The sequence below is a fragment of the Cygnus olor genome, chromosome 3, assembly GCF_009769625.2.
Source record: "Cygnus olor isolate bCygOlo1 chromosome 3, bCygOlo1.pri.v2, whole genome shotgun sequence".
NCBI classification, from domain to species: Eukaryota; Metazoa; Chordata; class Aves; order Anseriformes; family Anatidae; genus Cygnus; species Cygnus olor.
The window spans coordinates 26,716,418-26,737,276 of record NC_049171.1 but is presented as its reverse complement, the minus strand read 5'-3'; the positions used below and the strand labels follow the sequence as shown (position 1 = coordinate 26,737,276).

At 41.9% G+C, this 20,859-nt stretch overlaps 1 protein-coding gene across 1 annotated transcript in view; it reads left to right on the top strand.

The window, feature by feature from the left end:
• LOC121067794 (dystonin-like) overlaps window positions 1-20,859 on the top strand; it is a 301,338-nt gene that overhangs the window by 32,418 nt on the left and 248,061 nt on the right. The window contains 1 exon segment of the mRNA XM_040552644.1: window positions 277-484. Within this exon segment, the coding sequence (XP_040408578.1) occupies window positions 277-484 (208 nt within the window).

The following is a 20,859-nucleotide window of genomic DNA, read 5'->3' as shown; positions in this document are numbered from 1 at the left end:
ACGATGCTCCCGCATCCCCCCTCCCCAGTGCGCTTCCCCTAGAGGCTGCTTTTTTTTTTTTTTTTTTTTTTTGGGGGGGGGGACGACACACACCTCGCACGCACCCCTCCATCACCACCACGTTCCCAGCGATGGTGAGCGGCGGTCCCCTGCCCTCGTTATAATTATCGTTATTATTTTTATTTGCCTCTTTTCCTCTCCCGAGGAGGGGGGACCACGGGGGCCGCCCCCGCAGCGTCCCCCCCCCCCCGTGTGTGTGTGTGTCTCCCCGCGCAGAGCTCCGGCCACGCGTCCCATCGCTGCTCCATGTCGTCGTCCGCCGATTTCTCCGACGAGGAGGACTCGAGCCACAAGTCCGGCACGGTGTCGCCGGCTCCGGGGGACACCCTGCCCTGGAACCTGCCCAAACACGAGCGGTCCAAGCGCAAGATCCAGGGCGGCTCCGTGCTGGACCCCGCCGAGAGAGCCGTGCTGCGCATCGCCGGTAAGGGGCGAGGGGGGGGACGGGGAGGGACAGGGCGCGTTGGGACCCCCACACAGCCGGGGAGCGAGGCGGGGTGACTAAGCTCTTTGCCCGGCCTTCACGGATGGATGGATGCCCGCAGGTGCAGCGGGCGAGGCGCGGGGCGAGCCCGAAGCCCCCCTCTGTGTCTCCCCCGTGCCCCCTCGTTCCCCCGGGGGCGGCCATTTCCTCGCCGCGGGGCGCGTCCCCCCTCAGCGCAGCGGCCCGGCATGGCGATAGCCGGCGCCGGCCGCGGGGAGGAGGCGCTGAGCCGCCCGGGGAGGGCACTCGGGGGCTGGCGAGGAGAGGAGGGGAAGGGGCCGGGGCCGGGACCGAGGAGCGGCCCCAGGGGAGCAGTAGGGGGCGGCCCCCGCCTGGCCTCAGCCCCAGCCCCAGCCCCAGCCCCAGCCCGGCCGCCCCCTGCTGAAACCCGAGCGCCGCGGCCGGGCGGGGGCATGGGCGTTTCCTCGGTCTCCTCCTCCTCCTCCTGCCGCTAGCAGCCCCCCCCCCCGCCCTTCTTTTTTTTTTTTTTTTTTGTTTTTTTTTTTTCCTATTTTTTTTTTCCCTTCTCGCTGTCTGGAGCCGAGCTGGGCAGCGGGCAGTGCGCGCTAGCCCCCAGCCATGGCCGGCTACCTCTCCCCCGGCGCGTACTTCTACGCCGAGGAGCAGGAGTACCTGCAAGCCTACGAGGATGTCTTGGAGAGATACAAAGGTAGGGCGGCCCCACGGACACCGACAGACACACGGACACCGGCAGGTGCCCTGCGGGTCCCACACCAAACCAGTTCTGGTGGGCGACGTATGTGTGACTCCTCGCCTTGAGACGCGATGATGATGATTTTTCCCCCGAGTGAAACGCGGACAGTGTTTTACGTCTCCGTGGCCATTTATCTTTGGAGCTTATCTTTCACCTTGCATTGGTAGTCGGGTGAAGAAGGATCTTGGTTTATATGGCACCTGAGGTGGTTTCTGTTATCGCTGAATGCGGGGAAAAATAGGGGAAAATAGAAATATTTGCCACAACATCGATGCATGCGACTAAATCTATCCTATTAGACATGTAAATTACATTGCTTTTTTAATTAACTGGGATGGAGGAGGCGGTTTAGGAGACGTGATGGCTGACTGTTTTGCAGTACATTCGCTAACACTGAATCTGAAAGTGTTTTTTCAAAAGTGTTACGGGTCTGATTTTAATTAAAGTAAAAAGGTATGGAGTTACCGTTCAGATTGGATCCGCGTCCCAGAAATAGTTTTCACAGCATGTCACGGCTGACAGTTGCTGTGCTGAGTCCTTCTGCGATATTTGGGGAAAAGATTGGTTGGATTTTATATCTGAAGCATGTATTTTGAAGGATTGTGGATTTTCAGCTGTGTGCTTCCAGGCAGTTCTGAAGGTTTTAGGTAAATGGTTCCCACTGATGGGAATGGGAGTGGCACAGTTTAAGACAGCTTGATTCGAAGATATCGATAGTGGATTTTATTTGATCCTGGTTGTCATTGGTAAGATTTTGAAAAAAAAAAAAACCACCTACAGATGGTTGTCGTGAAATGGGAACTTGTCAGGTCTGAGAGTACTTTATACCTGTGCCACTTGCAATCTCGTGTGTCATTAACAGTATTGACTAATGACTTCTTTGTGTCTGTTGCCCATTGTGTCAATGCAGCTATGGAGCATGTGCACTATTTCAGTACTGAAATGCATTAGTGCATTTTAGATGAGGAATAATTATGGTTTGGAACAGATCGTCTTTAAAAGGACATGTTTATTCTATGCTGTCCCTATTTTTTATCAATTACTTCATATGAAGCTGAATTAATTTTTGCAAAAAAAAAAAAATGCAAGTAGACTTCACATTGTAAATTAAAAAAAAAAAAAAAACAGAGAAAACTTGTTTTTCTATCCTGGTTCTAATTTAAAGCACTGCTGTTCTGCTTTAGATTACTTTTGATTTGCTGCTGTACTCAGGTTTAATAAGGTTTGGTCTCATACCAGTTTGTCGACTTGCTTAAAAATCTGGGAAAGATATTAGGCCTAATTTTCCCAATTTCAGTGAGAGTTTTGTCTGTGTAGAGACTGAAACATTTGTTTTTCAAGTGTTAGTGGATAAATGGATTTTAGTTACATTAAACTCCTAAAACAAATTCATGTTTTTATTAGAAATAAATTCGGGAAATACTTGACTTTTTTTATATTGTGGGGGCCATGTCAGCTCTGTCAACGTGCTAGTTTTGGTTATAGCTAAATCCTGAAATTGTTCAGAAGGATCCAGTTTCTGCTGTCTTAATTTTTAGTGTCATATTGAGTGCATCAGTGTGCTTTATTTTGCTGTTTGAGGTATGCTTTATTCAGCCATTGGGAGCAAAGGTAAAGGTTTGGACTTTTTTTAATTATGATGTATTGGAAGCCTGGAAAATGCATTATTTTTCACAATGTGTTTCCAAGCCGCTCATGATTTCCCATCGAGTCCCAGTAGTATGACTTCACTACAGTGATTGTTGTTCTGACGACTTGCTATGGGAGCTGATCTAATCAGAAAAGAATTGCTACAATATAGGCTTTGAAGAGGGAGTGCCATTTCTCTGAATTTCCCAGTTTTGTAAACACTGCCTTTATTTGTTTTCTTAATCAAATGCAAAACATGTTGATTTTAGGGTTTTAAGGTGAGCTTCAATGAGTAATATTAATGCTAATGTTTCTTTATTTTTTTTTCCCTTTTCCTTTTTACAGTCTGCAGAATGCTCTTGTATTCATCTGGGGCATTATCAGGGTGCCAAATTATCTATGCCCCAGCTGTTGAGTACTGTAACTAGCAGAGTCAGCTGTACAAAATTCATTGCCTGTCTTGGAAGGCTTGGAATCATATGATGCCTCACCATTAAGACATGTGGGCCTTTTGATTTAGGGAAAAAAATAACAGTCCTGTTCAAACGTAGAGAAGTCAGATTTTACTCTCCATCTTTTTCTACAGCCAAAGTAGGCTGCAGGTCAGGAAGGCTGTGCAAAACAAAGGACGTTGTTGCTTTAACTGTCGAAACCAGGATATTTGTATGTCTCCAAATTCTGGCTGCTGACCACATCCCTGGCTGTGACAGTAAATAATCAGGCAACTGTTCGCTAGGTCTGCGATAGCACAGAGGAGCTGTTTGCTATGGGAGAAAACGTTGTTTTCTGATTCCTGGTCAGTTCAGTCACTGGCCATCATATTTTTCTTCTTGATTCGCATAGCAACTCACTGGCAGTATTTCAAAGCATTTTGATGGGGAGGCAAAAAAAAGTCACGTTATCTCAGATGATTCAGAAATCATGTTGAATCAAGCTACATATTTAGGGCAAAAATCACTGCTTTGTCAGAAGCATCTATAGAAATTCAGAGGCAAAGCCTCTATTGCGATAGGAGCAATGATATGTCTGGTATGTTTCATCTGAAATATTTGACACATTTCACATCTTGTTTGTGATAGGAAGAGGAGAAGTAACACAAATATAACTAACAGTTCAGCTTTGTCTCAAAAACTATTATTTTATTGCTCAGGAGGTTGTAATGAACTTTAAAAATTAGTCTTGGTGCTTTGTATGTCATACCACCATTGCCTGGGAACAAAAATTAATAAAATTATTGTTAGCTGCTCCTGGTAAATAGCTTCTCCCTTTGACTTTTTGATAAGCAAATGTCCAGTAGTATTTTGTATACATTTAATTTAAAAAATATTAGATGCCATCTCAACCAGATGGGGTAGGGTATGCCTTGTTGCATTCCAACATGATTTGAGCATTAAAGGTTTGAAGATCAGCAGTTTAAAGATCAGAGTCTTTAAGTACAGTGCATTCATTAGATTTGCTCTGGCATAAATCTTAAATAATGCACCAAGAATTAAACTTACGACCCCTCCAAAACTGTATTTTTCAGTGCAGGTAGCAAATACTTAAATTGGAGTAGTAACAGCCCTCTTTTTCTGCAAAATTTTGAACAATTATGCAATCAAGTTGCCTCCCTTTGACATCACTGTTGAAATAGGAACACCTCATAATGACCCTGTGATTGCTGTCTCTGAAAAAGAGCTAATTCATAGTGTTAAGTATTAAAGAAATCACAGTTATTCAAGAATATTCTTCAACTGTATGAACTATAGAAGTTTAAAATATGTAAGGCTTTCTGGTCCATGCAGACCTATTACAGCTGTGAATTTTGGCTCTATAGGACTGGCCTAACTAGCTGTTGACAACAGGAAAGGTATCACATAAATGTTTTCCTTAGGTTGGATGCCTGACCGCTGCTTCCTTAGAATGCTTGCTGCAGGAGGGGCAGGTCTGGGACTGGGCACAACTCAGGTTGGGTTGTTTAAGATGTGTTTTCTGTTTCAGTATTGGTGTTTCTTGGTTTGAAGAAATCTGTCACACCACGAACTCAGCTGAAGCATAGCAAGCAGGTCTGTTTTCTGTGCTCCGAGAAGCAAGTCAGAGATGGGCAAGAGCTAGCAAGCGATCTGTTGTGCTTTGTTGCCTGTGAGGGGTTCAGAGGTAACACAATCTGCCTGTCATAGTGCTCGATTGAGGGTAGCTTCAAGAAAAGCTGTTCTGACATTGTGTGGGGATGGTTTTTGAATTCAGATTGAAAATGGGGTGCTTGTCATCCATCTCCTTTAACCAGGATTAAACCTGAATTCAGGAAGGGACCATTTACTCAGAACAGGTTTTTGTACGTCTGAAAACAAAAAGCTGCAGTGTTTCAGGAATTTGGAGGCTCCTAAATGTGTTCAGTATCAGACTTAGTCCTAATTCTGAAATCTGTGAACTGCTGAGACTCCTTATTTACACTCTGAACTCAAGGGCCTTAAGCGACAGCCAGCAGAAATCTCGTTCTATGCTCCAGGCTCTGAACTAATCAAACCTTCTGCTTCAGGGCTTCTGATTTTGAATTCAGAAATACTCGAGTGAGTAATTGACTTGATGCTTTTAATTTATTTTCTTTCTTCTTTGGCATTAACAAAAAACGGTGGCATATAGGTGTTAGTTTTGTAGGGTATATGAGGAATTTCCATCTCCAGTGGTTTTGTCACACCTCGTTTCAGGTGCTGCTAGCTTCTAGCCTTGAAACCTCTTTATTTGGACAAATAGGATTGGTCTTTTGTTGCACAGTGCAGGGTACATGTGGATTATCTGGCTGCACATCACCTAATCCTGTCTTTTCCACCACCCAGGTCTTCATCATGGTGACGTAGTTTCACCTGTTCCTTGCACGTGTCCTACAGCAGTTCAGCCTCCTGAGAACAAATTTGAGCCAACAGAAAGTTGGTTCAATTAAGGATGGAAATTAATGGCGCTTGTGTTATGAAGTCAGACAAAATTAATGGACACCGTGTAAAAAATGTACGAATGCACTTTTCCTTGGTTTCAACATTCCTTTTTCTTTAAGCAACAAGTTCTCGCTGACGTTATGGTTCATACTGTATAGAGACAGGATTTTATTCAGTGCATCTCATCCTAAATATGAAGCAGATCTTGCTGAGTGGAGTTGTGTTCACTTCAAATAAGTCGAAGGGGTCTTGATTTTGGGGGAATAAAATACTGAGAACCTGAATGCTAGCCAATTCAGCAAGGCTTTGTCTGTGTAGAGGTCTCAAGGTTTGGGCAGTGGTTTCTGAAGTTGGGTTGGATGATATACGTAAGCTGTGGTTCTGTCTCTCTGGCTTTAAAAGATACCTGCTTGGATGACTAAGGCGGGCAGAATTTGGCCATCGGTTCAAGTATCTTTGGTACGTGAATTGGGGCAGAGATCAGTAAAGGTCTGTTGTATTGCTTTTCTGGTACTTCCCAATTTCCACTGAGTCAGAAACACCTTTTAAATAGCAATCACAGGAATATTCCATTAAGCTTTTTTTTTGGCCCAAACCGGGAGATGTTGAAGCATGGAAAAAATAAATTTCAATCATCACTGTGTTAAAAGGCTTGTTTTGGCCCAGTTTATGGTTTTGGATAAGGGGGGATTAATTATTTGTTGTGATCTAGTTCGCTAATCTCAAGTGATCTTTTTTTGCATGAAAACCAGATTATGCATTCTTTTTTTTTTCTCTACACTATTTAAAAGGTGCCTGTTTTGAAGAATTTATTCCACCTTTTTGCTAGAACTTCAACATGTATTTAGAATTCAGTGCTTTGTACTGAATAAAAATGGGCTTATTCACATGCTTAAAGTTAAGTGCAAGTATTTTATATGTTCAGGCTTAAAAGAATAAAGTTTTGTAAATGTCAAATGTGAATGCGGCTTATTGGTGCATGCCTGAAATGTTTTCTGTAAAACATCATTAAAGCCATTTAATTTAACAAAGCCGTGATTTTTCTGTGGTGGGTGAAAATATTCATGTGCTGAATGCTGGTAGTCAACCCAGCTTTCAAACAGGTGAAACAATGCTCACAAAGACAACTCAGTCCACTGGTCAGATCCTGAAGGGCACGTTAATAGCCAGATCTTACAAGTCGATCTGTGTAGGCAGACGCCGGTGCTTTTGTGGGTTTTGGTGATCCAGCCACACAAGCCCTTTCCTAAGATCGGGGCCTGAGTAAAAGCTCCGTCTTTAACAGGGCATACTCTTGCTGAGGTCAGTTATCCCTTAGGACATTAGACTTTAGCCTTAGCTGCAATGAAAGTAAGTTAGCGTGTTTCCGGATTTAATTTTATTATGCTTGTGTATACGTCATTTTGCTGCAGAATGTCATCTATCAGCTTTTTCATCTTTTTTATTTTTTAGGGTACGTTTTAAGCAAGTACAGTTACACCAACAATATCTGCAAATAAATCTGAGAAAGGACAAAGATTCTGAGCAACTATATCGAGGGTTAAATTCTGCACATTGCAATTACACAATTAGTGTAACTATTTCTGTAAGACAAGGAGGATTAGGCCTCTGATGGGCTTTTCAGTAGCATAGGCCAAAATCTGCTGTTGATTATAGCCACATGGCCCTGCTGAACTTGGTTGGCTCTTACATATATTTTAATAGTTTGGTTTCAAAATTACTGCAGATAAATATAAATACAGATTTATATTTCATGTATTTAAACTTCATATAAACACAGGTCAGCAGTTAAGTGGGGTTAAAAGTCGAATGGCGTTGGAAAACTAAGTTACTTTGGACTGAGATTCAGGTATCCAGCTATCTGACAGCTATGACACTTTACACCACTTGGATCTAAAATTAGTAGAGCCCTTCTATACTGGGATTAGAGGGAAGCATACATGTTTTAGGGCACAAAACGAGTAGGAGTCTGACTCTTTGCACATCTTCCGGAGTGATGTTTCAGAGGAGGTACAGCTGAGAATACGGGTGAACAGAGAAGACCCCGAAAGTCTTTTGCTGGATGCTGAGCAGGGTATCCTTTCGTTCTGCTCATGGACTTTTGCTCTGCCTGCTCAGGTTACAGTCCCTGCGTTCCTCATGTGACACGGTCTCTTAGGCACAGCAGAAGCAGCATTAGAAAATGCGTGTAGTAATTTGGACAGACATTTTACAGCAATAATATAATAATGCATCCTGAGCAGTTCTTGCAGAAGAGCCTTTTTTTTGAGAGCTAAACAGCACTTGTGATGCTGTGGTTTTTACTCAAACAAAACTTCTGTTAATTTTGGTAGGAGTCAGGAACTTAGCTATTGACGTTTATAAATATTTAATGCCTTAAATTACCCTGCCTTTAGATAAATTTTTAATCTAGAGATAAAGGATTTACATTATGTCCTAGAAATTAGGAAATGACTCAAGCATTTGTCTGGAGAAGCTGCAACTGTGTAGTTGTCCATAACTTCTGGGAATAAGGTATTTTTGCTAAGATCTGGTTTCAGTGTAGCATATTCTAAAAAGCAGATTTTGCAGTTAGATTCCTAGCCCCGCTGACTTTTAATAGGAATTAGGCACTTTGCTGCTGTTTGTGCCTTTGAAATTCTCTCCCAGTGACTGCATTGTTCAGATTATAGCCTAGTGCCTGAAACCAAATCATAATACCCTGTATTACAGATCAGTTCTGCATCTAAAGCTCAGCTTTTGGAAGGATTTTAATATGAAATCTTAATCTGGAGGTAAATTCACCATAATTTTCAGAAAGTTCATTTCAGAAATAAAATGACATTTTCAAAACTAATGCTGATGTTGCCTTTGTATTGTAGAGCAAACATTTTTCTCAGGCTCTGTGACTTCTATCTTTTGATTCAGTTTTTAACAAAACAATTGCAAAGATTTTTCCCTTCTTTGCAGATAATTTTTGTTGACTTCCAATTTACAGTAGAGCCAAAATGGAATTTGGCTCAGTATCCCTTTAAAGAAGAGAAGAAGAGACGCAGATGAGTTACAGGAAGAAAGCCAAAGTTGATTAGGTCCCTTGATGAAATTACCTTATAATTTTATCATGCTTAACAGGATACTTTTGCATTGTTCTATTTCCATTTGTTAGAATAAAGCCCTTGTTAATGGAATCCATATACTCCTTGTGAGGCCAGATCTAGCCAACCTCTGAGAATATGAACCCAAATTCTAATTTGCTGCTCCTTTCTGTTGCAACGTGTGTTAAATGAAATCAAGTCGGTTCGTAGAAGTGTATGTGTTTTTACTTACATTGTACATTTATTTTCACTTTCTCACGGATATGGCTTTCCTTCAGTGTCTTGTCACTGAATCAGTCCAACATACTGTTCAAAGTGGGTTTACGTTAGCACCGAGCAGCATCAAAGACTTTTAATCTACATTAATCTAGTTTATAAAGATTACGTTTGTGTCCGAAAAACAGTACATGTTTGTGTCTTGATATTTTGGCTATCATACTGAAGCATTTTTTGGCTTTGTAAACCGTGTAATACTCAAGGGAATTTAAAGAATTAAGTTTACACTTTGAGAGCATGTGCATGTCCACAATAATTTGCAATTTAATACCAAATGTATGGATTTGATTAAACAGCGTTAGAATCATCTCTGATCATGGGGGATCATCTTTATTCTGAGCATGAAATGTATTCTGTAGTTGGTACTACAAGTAGATGTCTGGAATTCACATAGTCGTTTCAGCGAGCAGCATTGTGAATGGTCTCTTGTAGTCTGTTGGAGGTTTAGATGCATGACTAAAATATTGATAGGTCTTTGTATAGCTTCTGCTGGATGTTGGAATTTTTCTTTGTGTTTCTCCACCCGGTATGCTCTGTTGAGTTCACCTACCTCTGGTCTTCTCTCTTTCACCTTCTTTAGTGAATATTTCTTCATTGAAGGTTGCATACTTCTTCCGTCTTCCTAGTAAAAAAAATACCCTTTTTTTTTTTTTTAAAAAAAAAAAAAAAAAAAAAAAAAGCTTTGTTCCAAGATAATATTCATGAAAGATACAATCTGACTCCTGTTACTCTACCTTTGCTTTTCCTTTTTTCGTGCTGTTCCTTTCAAGTTACGTTTTGGGCTGGATTCCTTGTGCACCATCTTCACAGTGGAATGAACTTCTTCCTCAGACTTTTTCACCCATTTGTGGTGGAAAAAGAGGAAACCTCTGTTCTAGTCCCCTCCTGCCTGCTGCTGGAGTGGGGATCAGTAGTGTTAGTCCTAGTCCAAGAGACTGAGCAACACGGGCTTTGCTCCTGCTGGAAGTCTGCCTGCTCCCTGAATTGTGTTTCAGCTTTCATTAATCTAATGTAAAAATACATGTATGTGGGACAAGTCTTCTCAGGTTATGTGCCCACGTGCTAGTTCGTGCCGTGAATTCGAGTTTCTAGAGCTGGAATAAAGCCTGGCTGGGTCTTGAGTCTCAGGTTGTGTGCTGACGTGCTGGTGTCCTACTGCGAGAGCATTTCAAGTCTTGAGTTTAATCCCTCGCAGTGAAAGTGCTGAGAGAGGAATATCCAGGCAACAGGCACGACTGGGAATGCTGTTAGCATCACCACTTCTTTTGAAGTTGTTGTATTTCTTTTGCTCTTGGTTTCAGTACCCTAACCCACACCTGGATGTCTGAGCATTGCTCTTTAGGATGAGAGTTACTATTTCTGTGCTTGTATCTCAGTGCCAGTGAAAGCAAGCGCTCCCTACCTGCTGTGTGCAGCCACGCCAACTGATTATGCAGTGCACTGAAAGGTCGTCTGCATCTGCATTTTAAATGACCAAGACTTGTTTGCCATGTATTAGTGTAATGACTCAGCAGATAAATAATTGTGAGATTATTTATTTGCTTATTCTTTTTCCTTTGCAACTAAACAGTCTGTTACAATATTTATCCGAATCGTTTTGGCACTTAGCGTTGACAAATGGCTTAGATGGTATGGGAAATACTGGATTATTTTTGCAATTTGGTTTTGTTGGGCTAGCAAATAAGAGAAAGAGAGGCTAATTAACATTTTGGGTCTTTTTATTTTCTGTGTTTCAATCAAAAGGCTTTTAGTTCAGTACATCATGATTAAAAAAAAAAAAATCTCATCTGCAGTCTCTTTACAGTTGCAAATTCTCTCCACGCCATAGTGCCAAGCATTTAATAACTGTACATGCACTTTAATGCTCCTTCTAGTGATGTACCTTGTGAGATGAAACAGCATGATTGTATGTAGTATATTGCTGCATTACTGTTTTATGTTACATGTCTTTGATATGTATGCAAGAATTCCCTCTGGTTTATTTTTTTTGGTTCTTTTAGATAGTTCTATATTGCAGGTAGTGTTTTACTGATCTTTTTACATTTAGTGGACAGTTTTCCACTGATGGCCTTGGTAGTTCAGTAATGCTCAGCTTCTGGTTTTTATCCCCAATACTTCTTTACTTTCTGTTCAAATTATATTTCATTTCCTATCATTCTGTCTAATAATCTTCTCAGATTTGATAGGCTGTTTTTTAAGATTTTAAATTCTAGACTTCATCCTGTCAGAAAACATTTGTATCATCCCATACAGAATATCCCATTTTTTTGTTTGCTTCCTTCTCCAAATCTTTAATAAATACAGAATGCGTTGATGATTTCTGGAAAACCACACCACTCTTTAACTGGGAGGCAGCCAAGATTCAAGACGTTAGTTATTCTGTAAGTCATTCACACACACTATACCTGAGTTGCTTTTAGTTGTATTTAGCTTTTTCATAAAAGTCTTGCCAAAACCTTTGGGAAAACCTTTGGTCCATTCTCTCTATATAAAACTGTATATGTGTGTGTGTGTGTGCCTGTGTGTGTGTGTTATATACACACCTTTTTGTTTTTAACTCAGAAAAGGCTAAACAATTACAGAGGAATTTGATTTGTCATTGCAGAAATTATGGGAGTTTGGTGTTATATTCTGAATGTCTTTCCCAGTATTTTGTTGTTGTTTTTTGGTTTGGTTTAAGCTGTGCTTTCCTGTTACTTCCTGTGGAATGAATGAGCTACATCAGTGATTTCTTTCTTCATTTATTTCTTGAAAATAATCTGGAGGATAGTGATATATTTAAGGGTTTATTTTTATAAGCAGCCTTTCACTTTGATATCTTGGTTCTTTCTGAATTTGTAAAGGTGATTGTGGCAGTCTATGTAAGCTGCTTAAAGGTGTCTGTGTTTAGATTTTTGTGTTGCTCCATAATTTCTTCTTTGAGATTCCTTCTTGTGATGGAACATGGGAATTTTTCTGTGAAGGATGCTGTGGAGGAAAAGGAGGAGCAAATTATCTTCTTAAAGACTGGCTCCTTGCTAATTGAAGTGTTTATTCAGATATTTAGCCATTGTAATGGCTTGCTTAGTGGACTAAATGGGGAGGTTTAGATTGGGTATTAGGAAGCTTTTTTTTCATGGAGTGGATGGTCGAGCATTGAAACTTGTTACCCGGGGCACTGGAATCCCCACCCCTGGATGTGGCACTAAGGGACACGGTTAATGATGGGACTTGGTAGGTCAGGTTGATGGCTGGACTAGGTGATCTTGAAGGTCTTTTCCAACCTAGTTGATGCTGTGGTTCTGTGTCACTGGTTTTGATGATCCATGAGCAAGTGCATTATGGTCTTATGTGTTTAAAAAATATTGTTTGCTTTTTGGTTTTGTTTGTTATCCTGATTTTCCAGCCACTGCTTGGGTAGGGTTTCTGTCCTGCTAAGCAAACCTTTCTGGCATAGTAAACTTTTATAGGGTGTGCCCATTTACTCGCTGGGATTGGACATTTAGATTACTAGCCCGTTGGTACCAAAGTAAATTGTAGTCCATGGTGTTCACGTGGAAAAGGATCAACACTGCACATAGTTTATCTTATATGCTTTATTCTGTTTATTACTAAAAAATCTCAGTTAATTTTAATGAAAGTAGTTTAGAGACACTAATATTTGCCTCTTTGAAATCCAACATCACTGTTTTACCCTGTGAAACCTTAACTGCATTAAGGATGCCTGACTGCCCAGGACCCCAGCTCAGTGCCCAGGGCTGCCAGCCCCAGTTACACCGCAGCAGGGCCAGGCTCCAGCTCCCCACAGCCCGAGCCAACCCAGGGACCCTCAGCCTGGCCCCAAGGGGGTGCCTGGGACTGGGGCTGCCCCGGTACCCCTCTGCCCTGCTCCTGGTGGGACTGGGACGGGCCCTGCTGCCGGGCCCTGCCCTCACAGCCCCGCCGCACCGTGACGGTTCTGCGGGGGCCCGCTGCTTGCTTCACCTGGCTTCACTTCTCTAACTTGGCTTTTCACTCTTAATTCCTTTCTTCGTAACGTGGTTTTCTCTCCTGGCCTCGTGATACGTTCATGGCAACTTTTCATATTAAGAGAGTGGTTCATGCTTGGCTTTCTGTACGCTTCTGGCCAGCTGGATCCAGTTATGTGATATCGTGGCCTGCTTAATGCCTGCCATTCTGCAAATGATTTGGGAGCTGGAAAAATTGTGTGGCTGAGGAACTGCTCTGTGAAAATAGGCCATTTGAGTGATGTCGGGACAGCGGTGGTGATGCAATTTCTGTGGATGTAAAATTATTTTCTTTATCCAGCCTTGGTGAAGCTTGGTTCAATTTTTCTGATAGGTATCTACATAGTACTTTCTGAACTATGGATGTTTTGGGGGAAAAGAAAAGGAGGGAAGAAAAATAGGCCTCTCCCTTCTCTTTGCTCTTTTGAGTTTTTGGTCAGAAAAGAGTAGGAGAAGTCCAGCTTTAGGGCAGATCTGTGACTTCAGTGTTCGCTGTGCACAGACAGGCCCGGTGGTCAGCAGCTCTCATGGCTCTCCTGGGCGATGTGCAAGGGAGCATGGCCGCGGTGGGGGGCTCTTGTTGGTCTTTGGTACTCTGGGAATAGTTATGAAGTGTCTGTAGTGACTCTTGGATTATTCATGAAGTAAATTAGACTAAATATTTTTGGTGTTTAATTTTTTATATTATTTTTTCTTTCAGTTTCTGAGTAGACTAAATGGTAACACCAGTAAAATATTTCATTTGGGATCTCGGAATCGTTTAGGAAAATATGAAGCAATGAGAGCCTTAGAAGGGAGTGTGAACAATTGAGACAAGGGCGCTGTCTTTCATGTGAGGGCTTGACAGGAAGATCAGTCAAACATGTGCTTGTAGATAATGCCTTTATTGTTATTAGCAGAGCTTAATTACTTCGGCCTTCAGCCTGAGCAACCAGTGATGGAGATGGAAGAGTAGTAGAGCAAGTTCATTGCACCAATTAAAAGTTACCGAGAAAGAAACTTTAGCAGACACTAAGGAGCTAGGAAGAGACCTCTCCCAGGAGCTAGGACAGCCTCATTCTTCATGAATATGTATCACTAGTTGGCAAAATAATTAGTTAATGTTTGGAGAATGCAGTGATCCTTGGAAGAAATGCTCTGCAGTGTGTTGTTATGCTAATTTGATACCCAGGCCTCAGACCACCCACTCTACAGAAAACTCCCTTGTCCAGTGTAACCAAGAAATGAGGGCTGAGAGGTATTAAAGCCTTAGTGCAAACGGAGCAAAGCTGAACAGTAAGGGCTGCTGTAACCTGACCATACACAAGACAAAGAGCACAATCTGGTCCTAAATCCAATCCATCCTAAATTGGGATGTTCCATACAACAGTCCAGGTTAACTGCTTTCCACTGCTGCCAAATTTTTTAGGGATCTGAATTTGCTTTGAGCATCAGTGTTTGGCTTAAAAGGCCTTTGGGTATCTGTGTCTTCTCAAACAGAATGAATTCTCGGGGGTTATGCTCTCATCTTCTGCCTAAGGTTCACTGTATGCTAAGGGTCAGATAAAAAGCTGCTTGTATGTTTTCTCTGGTTTACTAACCAGGGAAACCTGAGCCAAAACTGAATGCTGCAGTGACATTTCTATGTACATTTGCATAAGAATATATGTGATTTGAGCATTTTCCTGAATTGGAACTAATTTCAGGCCTCTTTGAGCTTGAAGAGTTTTGATTATATCTAAGCCAAAATGCTACAAGTTTTGGGATGTTTGGGTAGGAATATACAGTTTTTCTATTAAAACTGAGTAGCCGTGCAAACATGTAGGAGTACGAAGGGTGAAAGAAAAGCAAGTTCTAGATGGGCATGGAAGAGAGGAAAGTGTCAGTTCTGGTCTTTGCTTCTAGGGCTGTCATTGCTTTTTGTTCGTTGATGTTTATATACATACAAAATTCAAAGAATAGGATGAAACACTGAACTGAACTCTAGTGTATGTTAACACTTCCACAAAGAACTAAAGCAAGAAAATTCCACTGATGTATTCAACATTGGCCACTCGTATAAAACATTGCTGTGAACGTCAGGAATACCAACAGAGGTTCATGGAGCTCCCATTCAAACAGGTAGAGACCTTCATCAAAAGCACTGACAGTGTCCTGGGCTCCTTCGAGAGCAGGGGGATCACATAGTGACCTGTGCTGGGAAACTACAAATTCCAGCAGAATCAGGCTGTGGCAGGCAGCTGGAGAACTTCTAGAAAAACAATAGTGAGGATTTGGAAGATAACCATGTTTTTTCTTCTCCGTAATACCTTCTAATCTGTCATCCAGATAAGAGGATGGAAACTCTGAGCAGCTTGTCAGGGAGCAGAAAGCGCTGACTGCCCTGCAGAGGGCTGGGAGCCGGGTGTGATAACAAGGCTGGTGGAGGCACAGACCCTGCCCACTGGGGCCTGGCCCCACGGCCTTCAGGCACTGGGTGGGCCTGGGAATAACAGCCAGGTTCAGTCGACAGTTCAGATCCCCTGGTTTGCTGGGGATGTGCCCAGGGCCCTTGCAGAGCTATCGTAGCTGAGTAGTCTCCAATAGTGCCATTGCTGGCTTCCCTTCAGCACAGGCTAATAAATGCCTCACTGATGAGTCTGACTGCATGTCATTCCCCTCCTGCCCTATACCAAGTCCTTGTTTGTTTGTTTTTTCCCCTCCATGGAGTGGTTATTTCCAATTTTGTTACAGGTTCTTTGGACAGAGGACCTGAGACCGTTCTGCAGCTTCCTGTCAGCTTGGAGAGAAAAGTTTAGTTGGCTCAAGTTGATCAGGGCTGACAGAAGTGAACAGAAAATGCTTTTGTTCTGTCTCTGTGGCTCCTGATACGCCTCCTTGACAGTCATGACCTGGTGTCCCATCCTAACGTGGGAGGTACTCCAGCAAGACCTGGAGTAGATGCAGCAACTGTTGGAGCAGTTGGCATTGATCGTTGGGTGGTTAAATACTCCGGACAGATACCTCTGCCTGTAGGCCCAGGGTGCTTTACTTCAGAGAAGGGATTATCTACTCACAAGATTCGTTGCAGGTGAGATGTGCAGTTGAACTAAGAGATTCTTTCAAGGTCTAATGTAGGTCTTTTCAAGGTCTTTAGGTCTAATGTAGGTCTTTTCTGTATGTCTAATGTAGGTCTTTTCAAGGTCTTTCACAGTCTAATGTAGGGCATCCTGAATGTAGGCTTTGTTACTGACAGTCCTTGACTATTTGTTGCTTGAAGCAAATAGTAAATTTTTTTTCTTAGTTTTATTAGATTTCAGCTTGCTACCCAATACTACAGACTTTCTGCATCTTGTACTCATCTCATGATAGCAAAGCTTCTCTTAACCATCAAAAAGTCCTTTAATGTGAGGTCAGATTGGGATCCAGTGATCATGAAATTTATGAGTCTTCCCTCATGTGTCTCTGAATGTTGTCTTTGTGACCTTACGCCGAATCAAATGTCGCTGGAGCTATTTTGGTAGCTGTCATTTCAGCCGCAAATTTCTACCTGAATTCCCAAGTAACATCATTTCACCAGGACCATGAAAGTCCCTCATGGTTCATTCCTGGATGATAGATTTTCCTGTAAAACTTCCCTGCTTTTTAGAACCACATTTAGTACAGAATAAATAGAAACAGGTTTAACGTTCCCTAGATTCTGATTTCTTTTACCACCTATTGCCTCATCTATTTATTATGGCGTCTGGAAGTTAAGAAGGCACAGCTGTGTCTTCACAGATGAATATTAAAATGGACAACCTAGTTAATCTTGCCAAGATAGCAGCTGTCTGGTAACCTTTTCCTCCAGCTGAACATCAGGGCTCGCTCCGGGAGAGCGGCTGCTGCATTTACCTGCTCTAGGGAACCTGGCCAGCCCTGCGTACAATAATCCTCAGGCTTCAAGCTCTGAGGAGACCAAGTGATAGTTGTCTGCCTCTGCTGTGTGCGTGCTGTTCAGAAATACCCAGCATCGCAAGCATCACAGGTTTATGCACCTGTTGGCCATGTCTGAAGGGACTTTAGTTACTCTACGGTGTTGGAAAATGGGCGAGTTGCTCTAAAGTAAGTTAAAATGAGTGCTTACAGCATGTGAGCTATTCTCTATTAATGGCCTTGTGTGTTGGACATGCACAGTGGTGAAATGTGGTTAATTTACTCTTCTCTCAACGAGGACTGTGTTTTTAGGAACGGGCTGGCGTTTGCCTCACAGTAGCCCCAATGGAGCTGATACGCTCAGTGTCCCTTTGTCGCCTGACGTCAGAGTAACCTCCTTGCCTTGGGATGGCATATTCTACTTTTTCAGAATGCAGCAGGAATATGACTGGTACTTGCAAGGATTAGAGGTAAGGATTTGAGGACAGTCGTTGAGGTATTTTGAAACCTGGATTAAAAAGCTGAGGCAAAAGTTACTTGTCCTGTGGTTACATCCATACTAGTAAACTAATGGGATGTGGCCCATTCTTTGTTACTGATGCCCACTGGCAGGGAAGAGGCTGCATCCATACTCTGAAATCCCATTTTTCTCCAGTCTGGGCTGCAGGCAAGCTCTCTTGGGAATGATGCATGGCCCACGCTCTGCCTGAACAATGCCTGAGGATTGTCTGGGGCATGAACAGCCAGCATAGGCTGAAAGCAAGCTGGCAAAAAGTTGTTAGAATTGGGGATTTAATTCCAGTGCCCAGGAACATTTTAAGCAGGTTTGCTAGGATAGATGTAGTCTGAGAGCTGTCCTAAAAAGAACTTTACAAATTTAGTTCTTCAGAATTATTAGACTGTAATTAGTGTCATTATTGAACGTTGGCTTCTACTCACGTTAAGCAAGCAATCTAAATTCTGATGTCATATTTTTAGGAGAACTCCTGATGGTAGGACTGAAAAAATTCAGAGCGAAAATGGATGCTTTATAAGTGAGTACTCTAATTTGTCAGACAAGTGTTAGTTTCTAAGCAATGCTTAAGTAGTCGAGAAAGTCATAAACGAGCATTGAAGAAGCCGGGTGCACGCCTGAGAAATTGCCATAGGATCATGAGATTGCTCCGAACAGGGGTGCTGGCTTTCTACTTAGGTTCGGTGGGAAAGGGCTGCGCCCCAACCATCTGTACCTACATACATATAATTTGATGCTGCCAGTAATAGAAAAGTTGCTTTAACGTTGAAGTATGTTAAGTACACACTGGAGTGAGCTTAGCGGAGTGGAAAGATGCCTAATAGTTTAGAGGGGAAAAGAGAATACTTAGCAGTCTGTATTAGAGTTAAAAGTTCAGGCCTTGCAGATGATGAATGTTTGCATAATTGTAACATAGCAAAAAATTGGTAGGATGTGAAATGGTTACCAGCAGGTCTGTCGTGGTCAGTCCCCTTGCCTTTCGCAGGGTTAGGTATGAAAAATCCGGAAGTAATTTTGTCTTGGTTGTGTTGATGGAGCGTTGTATTCCTTGATTGTTTTTCCAAATCAGAGTTTGCAAAGTGTGAAAAACATTTTTTTTTTGAGAGGCTTATTACCTCCTAAAAGAACGGTGATTTGTATGGAAGAAGGATTTTTGTAGCCTTTTTTCATCTGGAAGAAATGAATTTTGTTTCCTCGAAATTGAGGAAAATGGAAAACCATTTTTTTCTAAAAATCTTTTATCTGCTTAAAGCAGAATAAGTGTGATTTAAGGCTTCCTCAGTGGTCCTTCAGAGAGCACTTGTTTGTGCTGAAATGCCTGAGATGGCATTTGTAGGCTGAAAAAAACCCTAATAATAAAATTGTTAAAGAAATATCAACCAGGATGTCACTGGTACTCAGGGATTAGCGGTTGCTGGGTGGGACATGAAGAGGGACCTGGGAATGTGCCTTGGATTGCAAGGAATGGTAGGGAGCACAGGCACACCTGAAGTGCAGCCAATGTTGCTCTCTAGGCATAACTCAAAAAGGATCTGAAAGGACCCTTCTCATGTTTAGGTAGATTTTTTTTCTTATTGTACTGTGTACATACATTAAGACAGGAGTTCACTCTCTGTGCCATGGTTGTTGGTTTTGTACCTGCTTAGCATAGCTTGATTTGTCAGGTGTATGTGTTTGGCCTGATTGATGGAATTTCTTATTTTAGTTGTGAATAGTAACTATTTTGTGCGTGAATTTCAGCCATTAAATTTACTTGTTCTGCTTTGCAGCTGGTCTGTGGTATGGCGCTTTGTAACATCGTTGCCATTCAGGTGTAGGAAATACTTTATTTACCCTAACTTTGTTCTGATTACCTAATTTTACATTCTGACCCTGTCATTTGGCCACATATAATTTGTCCTAGTCAGGTTATACATTGGCTCCCAGTTATAACTTGAGAGAAAACTTAAATTGCTCGCATTACTTTGTGAGAAGTTAGCCTAGCTCAAATGAGAGCAGCCAAAGAAAACAGTAGTGTAGGAGACGAAGGGTGAAATTGGATTACTGCTCAGAGGTATAGTTTTTACTGTTACATGAAGGTGTTGAGTCAGGAGCCAATGGGTTGCACTGGTTTGCACTGTATCCTCTCACAGATTAGATGAGTTGAATAGTAAGCATTAGGCCCTTAGAAGAAACGGTTTCAATGCACAGGATGTCAGTTAAAGTTAACGCTGATTTCAACATGAGTTAATTCTGTGGTGGAGACAGGGGGATAAAGAAAGATGACCAAAGAGCATATTGGCTATGAGTGCATCAAATGCATGTATCCAGATTCTGGATACCTTTGTATTATCTGATCAAATGCACAATCATCCATTTCTTCAGCTCTAGATGCTGCTGGTGGATTTACTGGCTTTGGGAAAATTTTTACACTAATCTACTCCAAGGCAGTGAAAGCCCTAAATTAGCTGGAATTGCCAGCACTGTGTGAGCAATTTAAAGATGGAGCTAAATCAGCAGGAAATGAAAATGTAGATAAGTGGTACTGAATACACAAATACAATTGCTTTTTCAGCAAAATAGGATCCATTTAAAAATACCAGAAGAACAAAGATCTGAAAGCTATCGTGAGTGAATAGATCTGAGCTCAGAATATCACGCTATGCTGGAAAGCTTAATATTTACTCTGAAGTATTTGTTATGCTTATAGAGCTGTATGTAGTAGCAGTAAAAGAATGCAGCCATTTGAAATCATACTGGAAATGTGTCAGACTAGGAAAATCTAACCATAATAGGAAGTAACATGAATCTTAAATTTGTAGATTTTTGCTTGTTTATCTTTTTAATCAGTTTTTTTTTTTTTGCTGAGTAGTTCTCTGCAAGCTGAAAGAGCATTAAATGCCTTTGTGAACCAAGCAGCAGACCTCACCTGCTAGCTGAAATATGGACCTCACATGAATACCTTGCTTCTGCTCCACAACACAGAACAGGCTCCCAGAAGTTATGCGGGGTAGCTAAATTTGTAGCAGGTAAGACCAAAGGCAGTGCTTGCTTTACACAACTCACAATGCTTTCCTTTTATACCCCACTGTATTTTGTTGGTTAGGTTATCCTTTTGAAGCAGGAGGATCAATTAATCTCTTCCTAAGGTGGAAAACTCTGAAAGCATGTGAGTTTGTGTAAGCGAGCCCTTGAAGACGAAGACGTCATGCAACCAACTGTTGACGTGATACTTGTGGCAAAGTGATATTCAGGCACTTCTAGGAAAGCTTATCTCTTTAGTGGGTAGGAGAAATCTGTTAAAACAATAATCTTTTCTTTGTGACTCTTGTACCATGTTGGATGTACAATTGCATT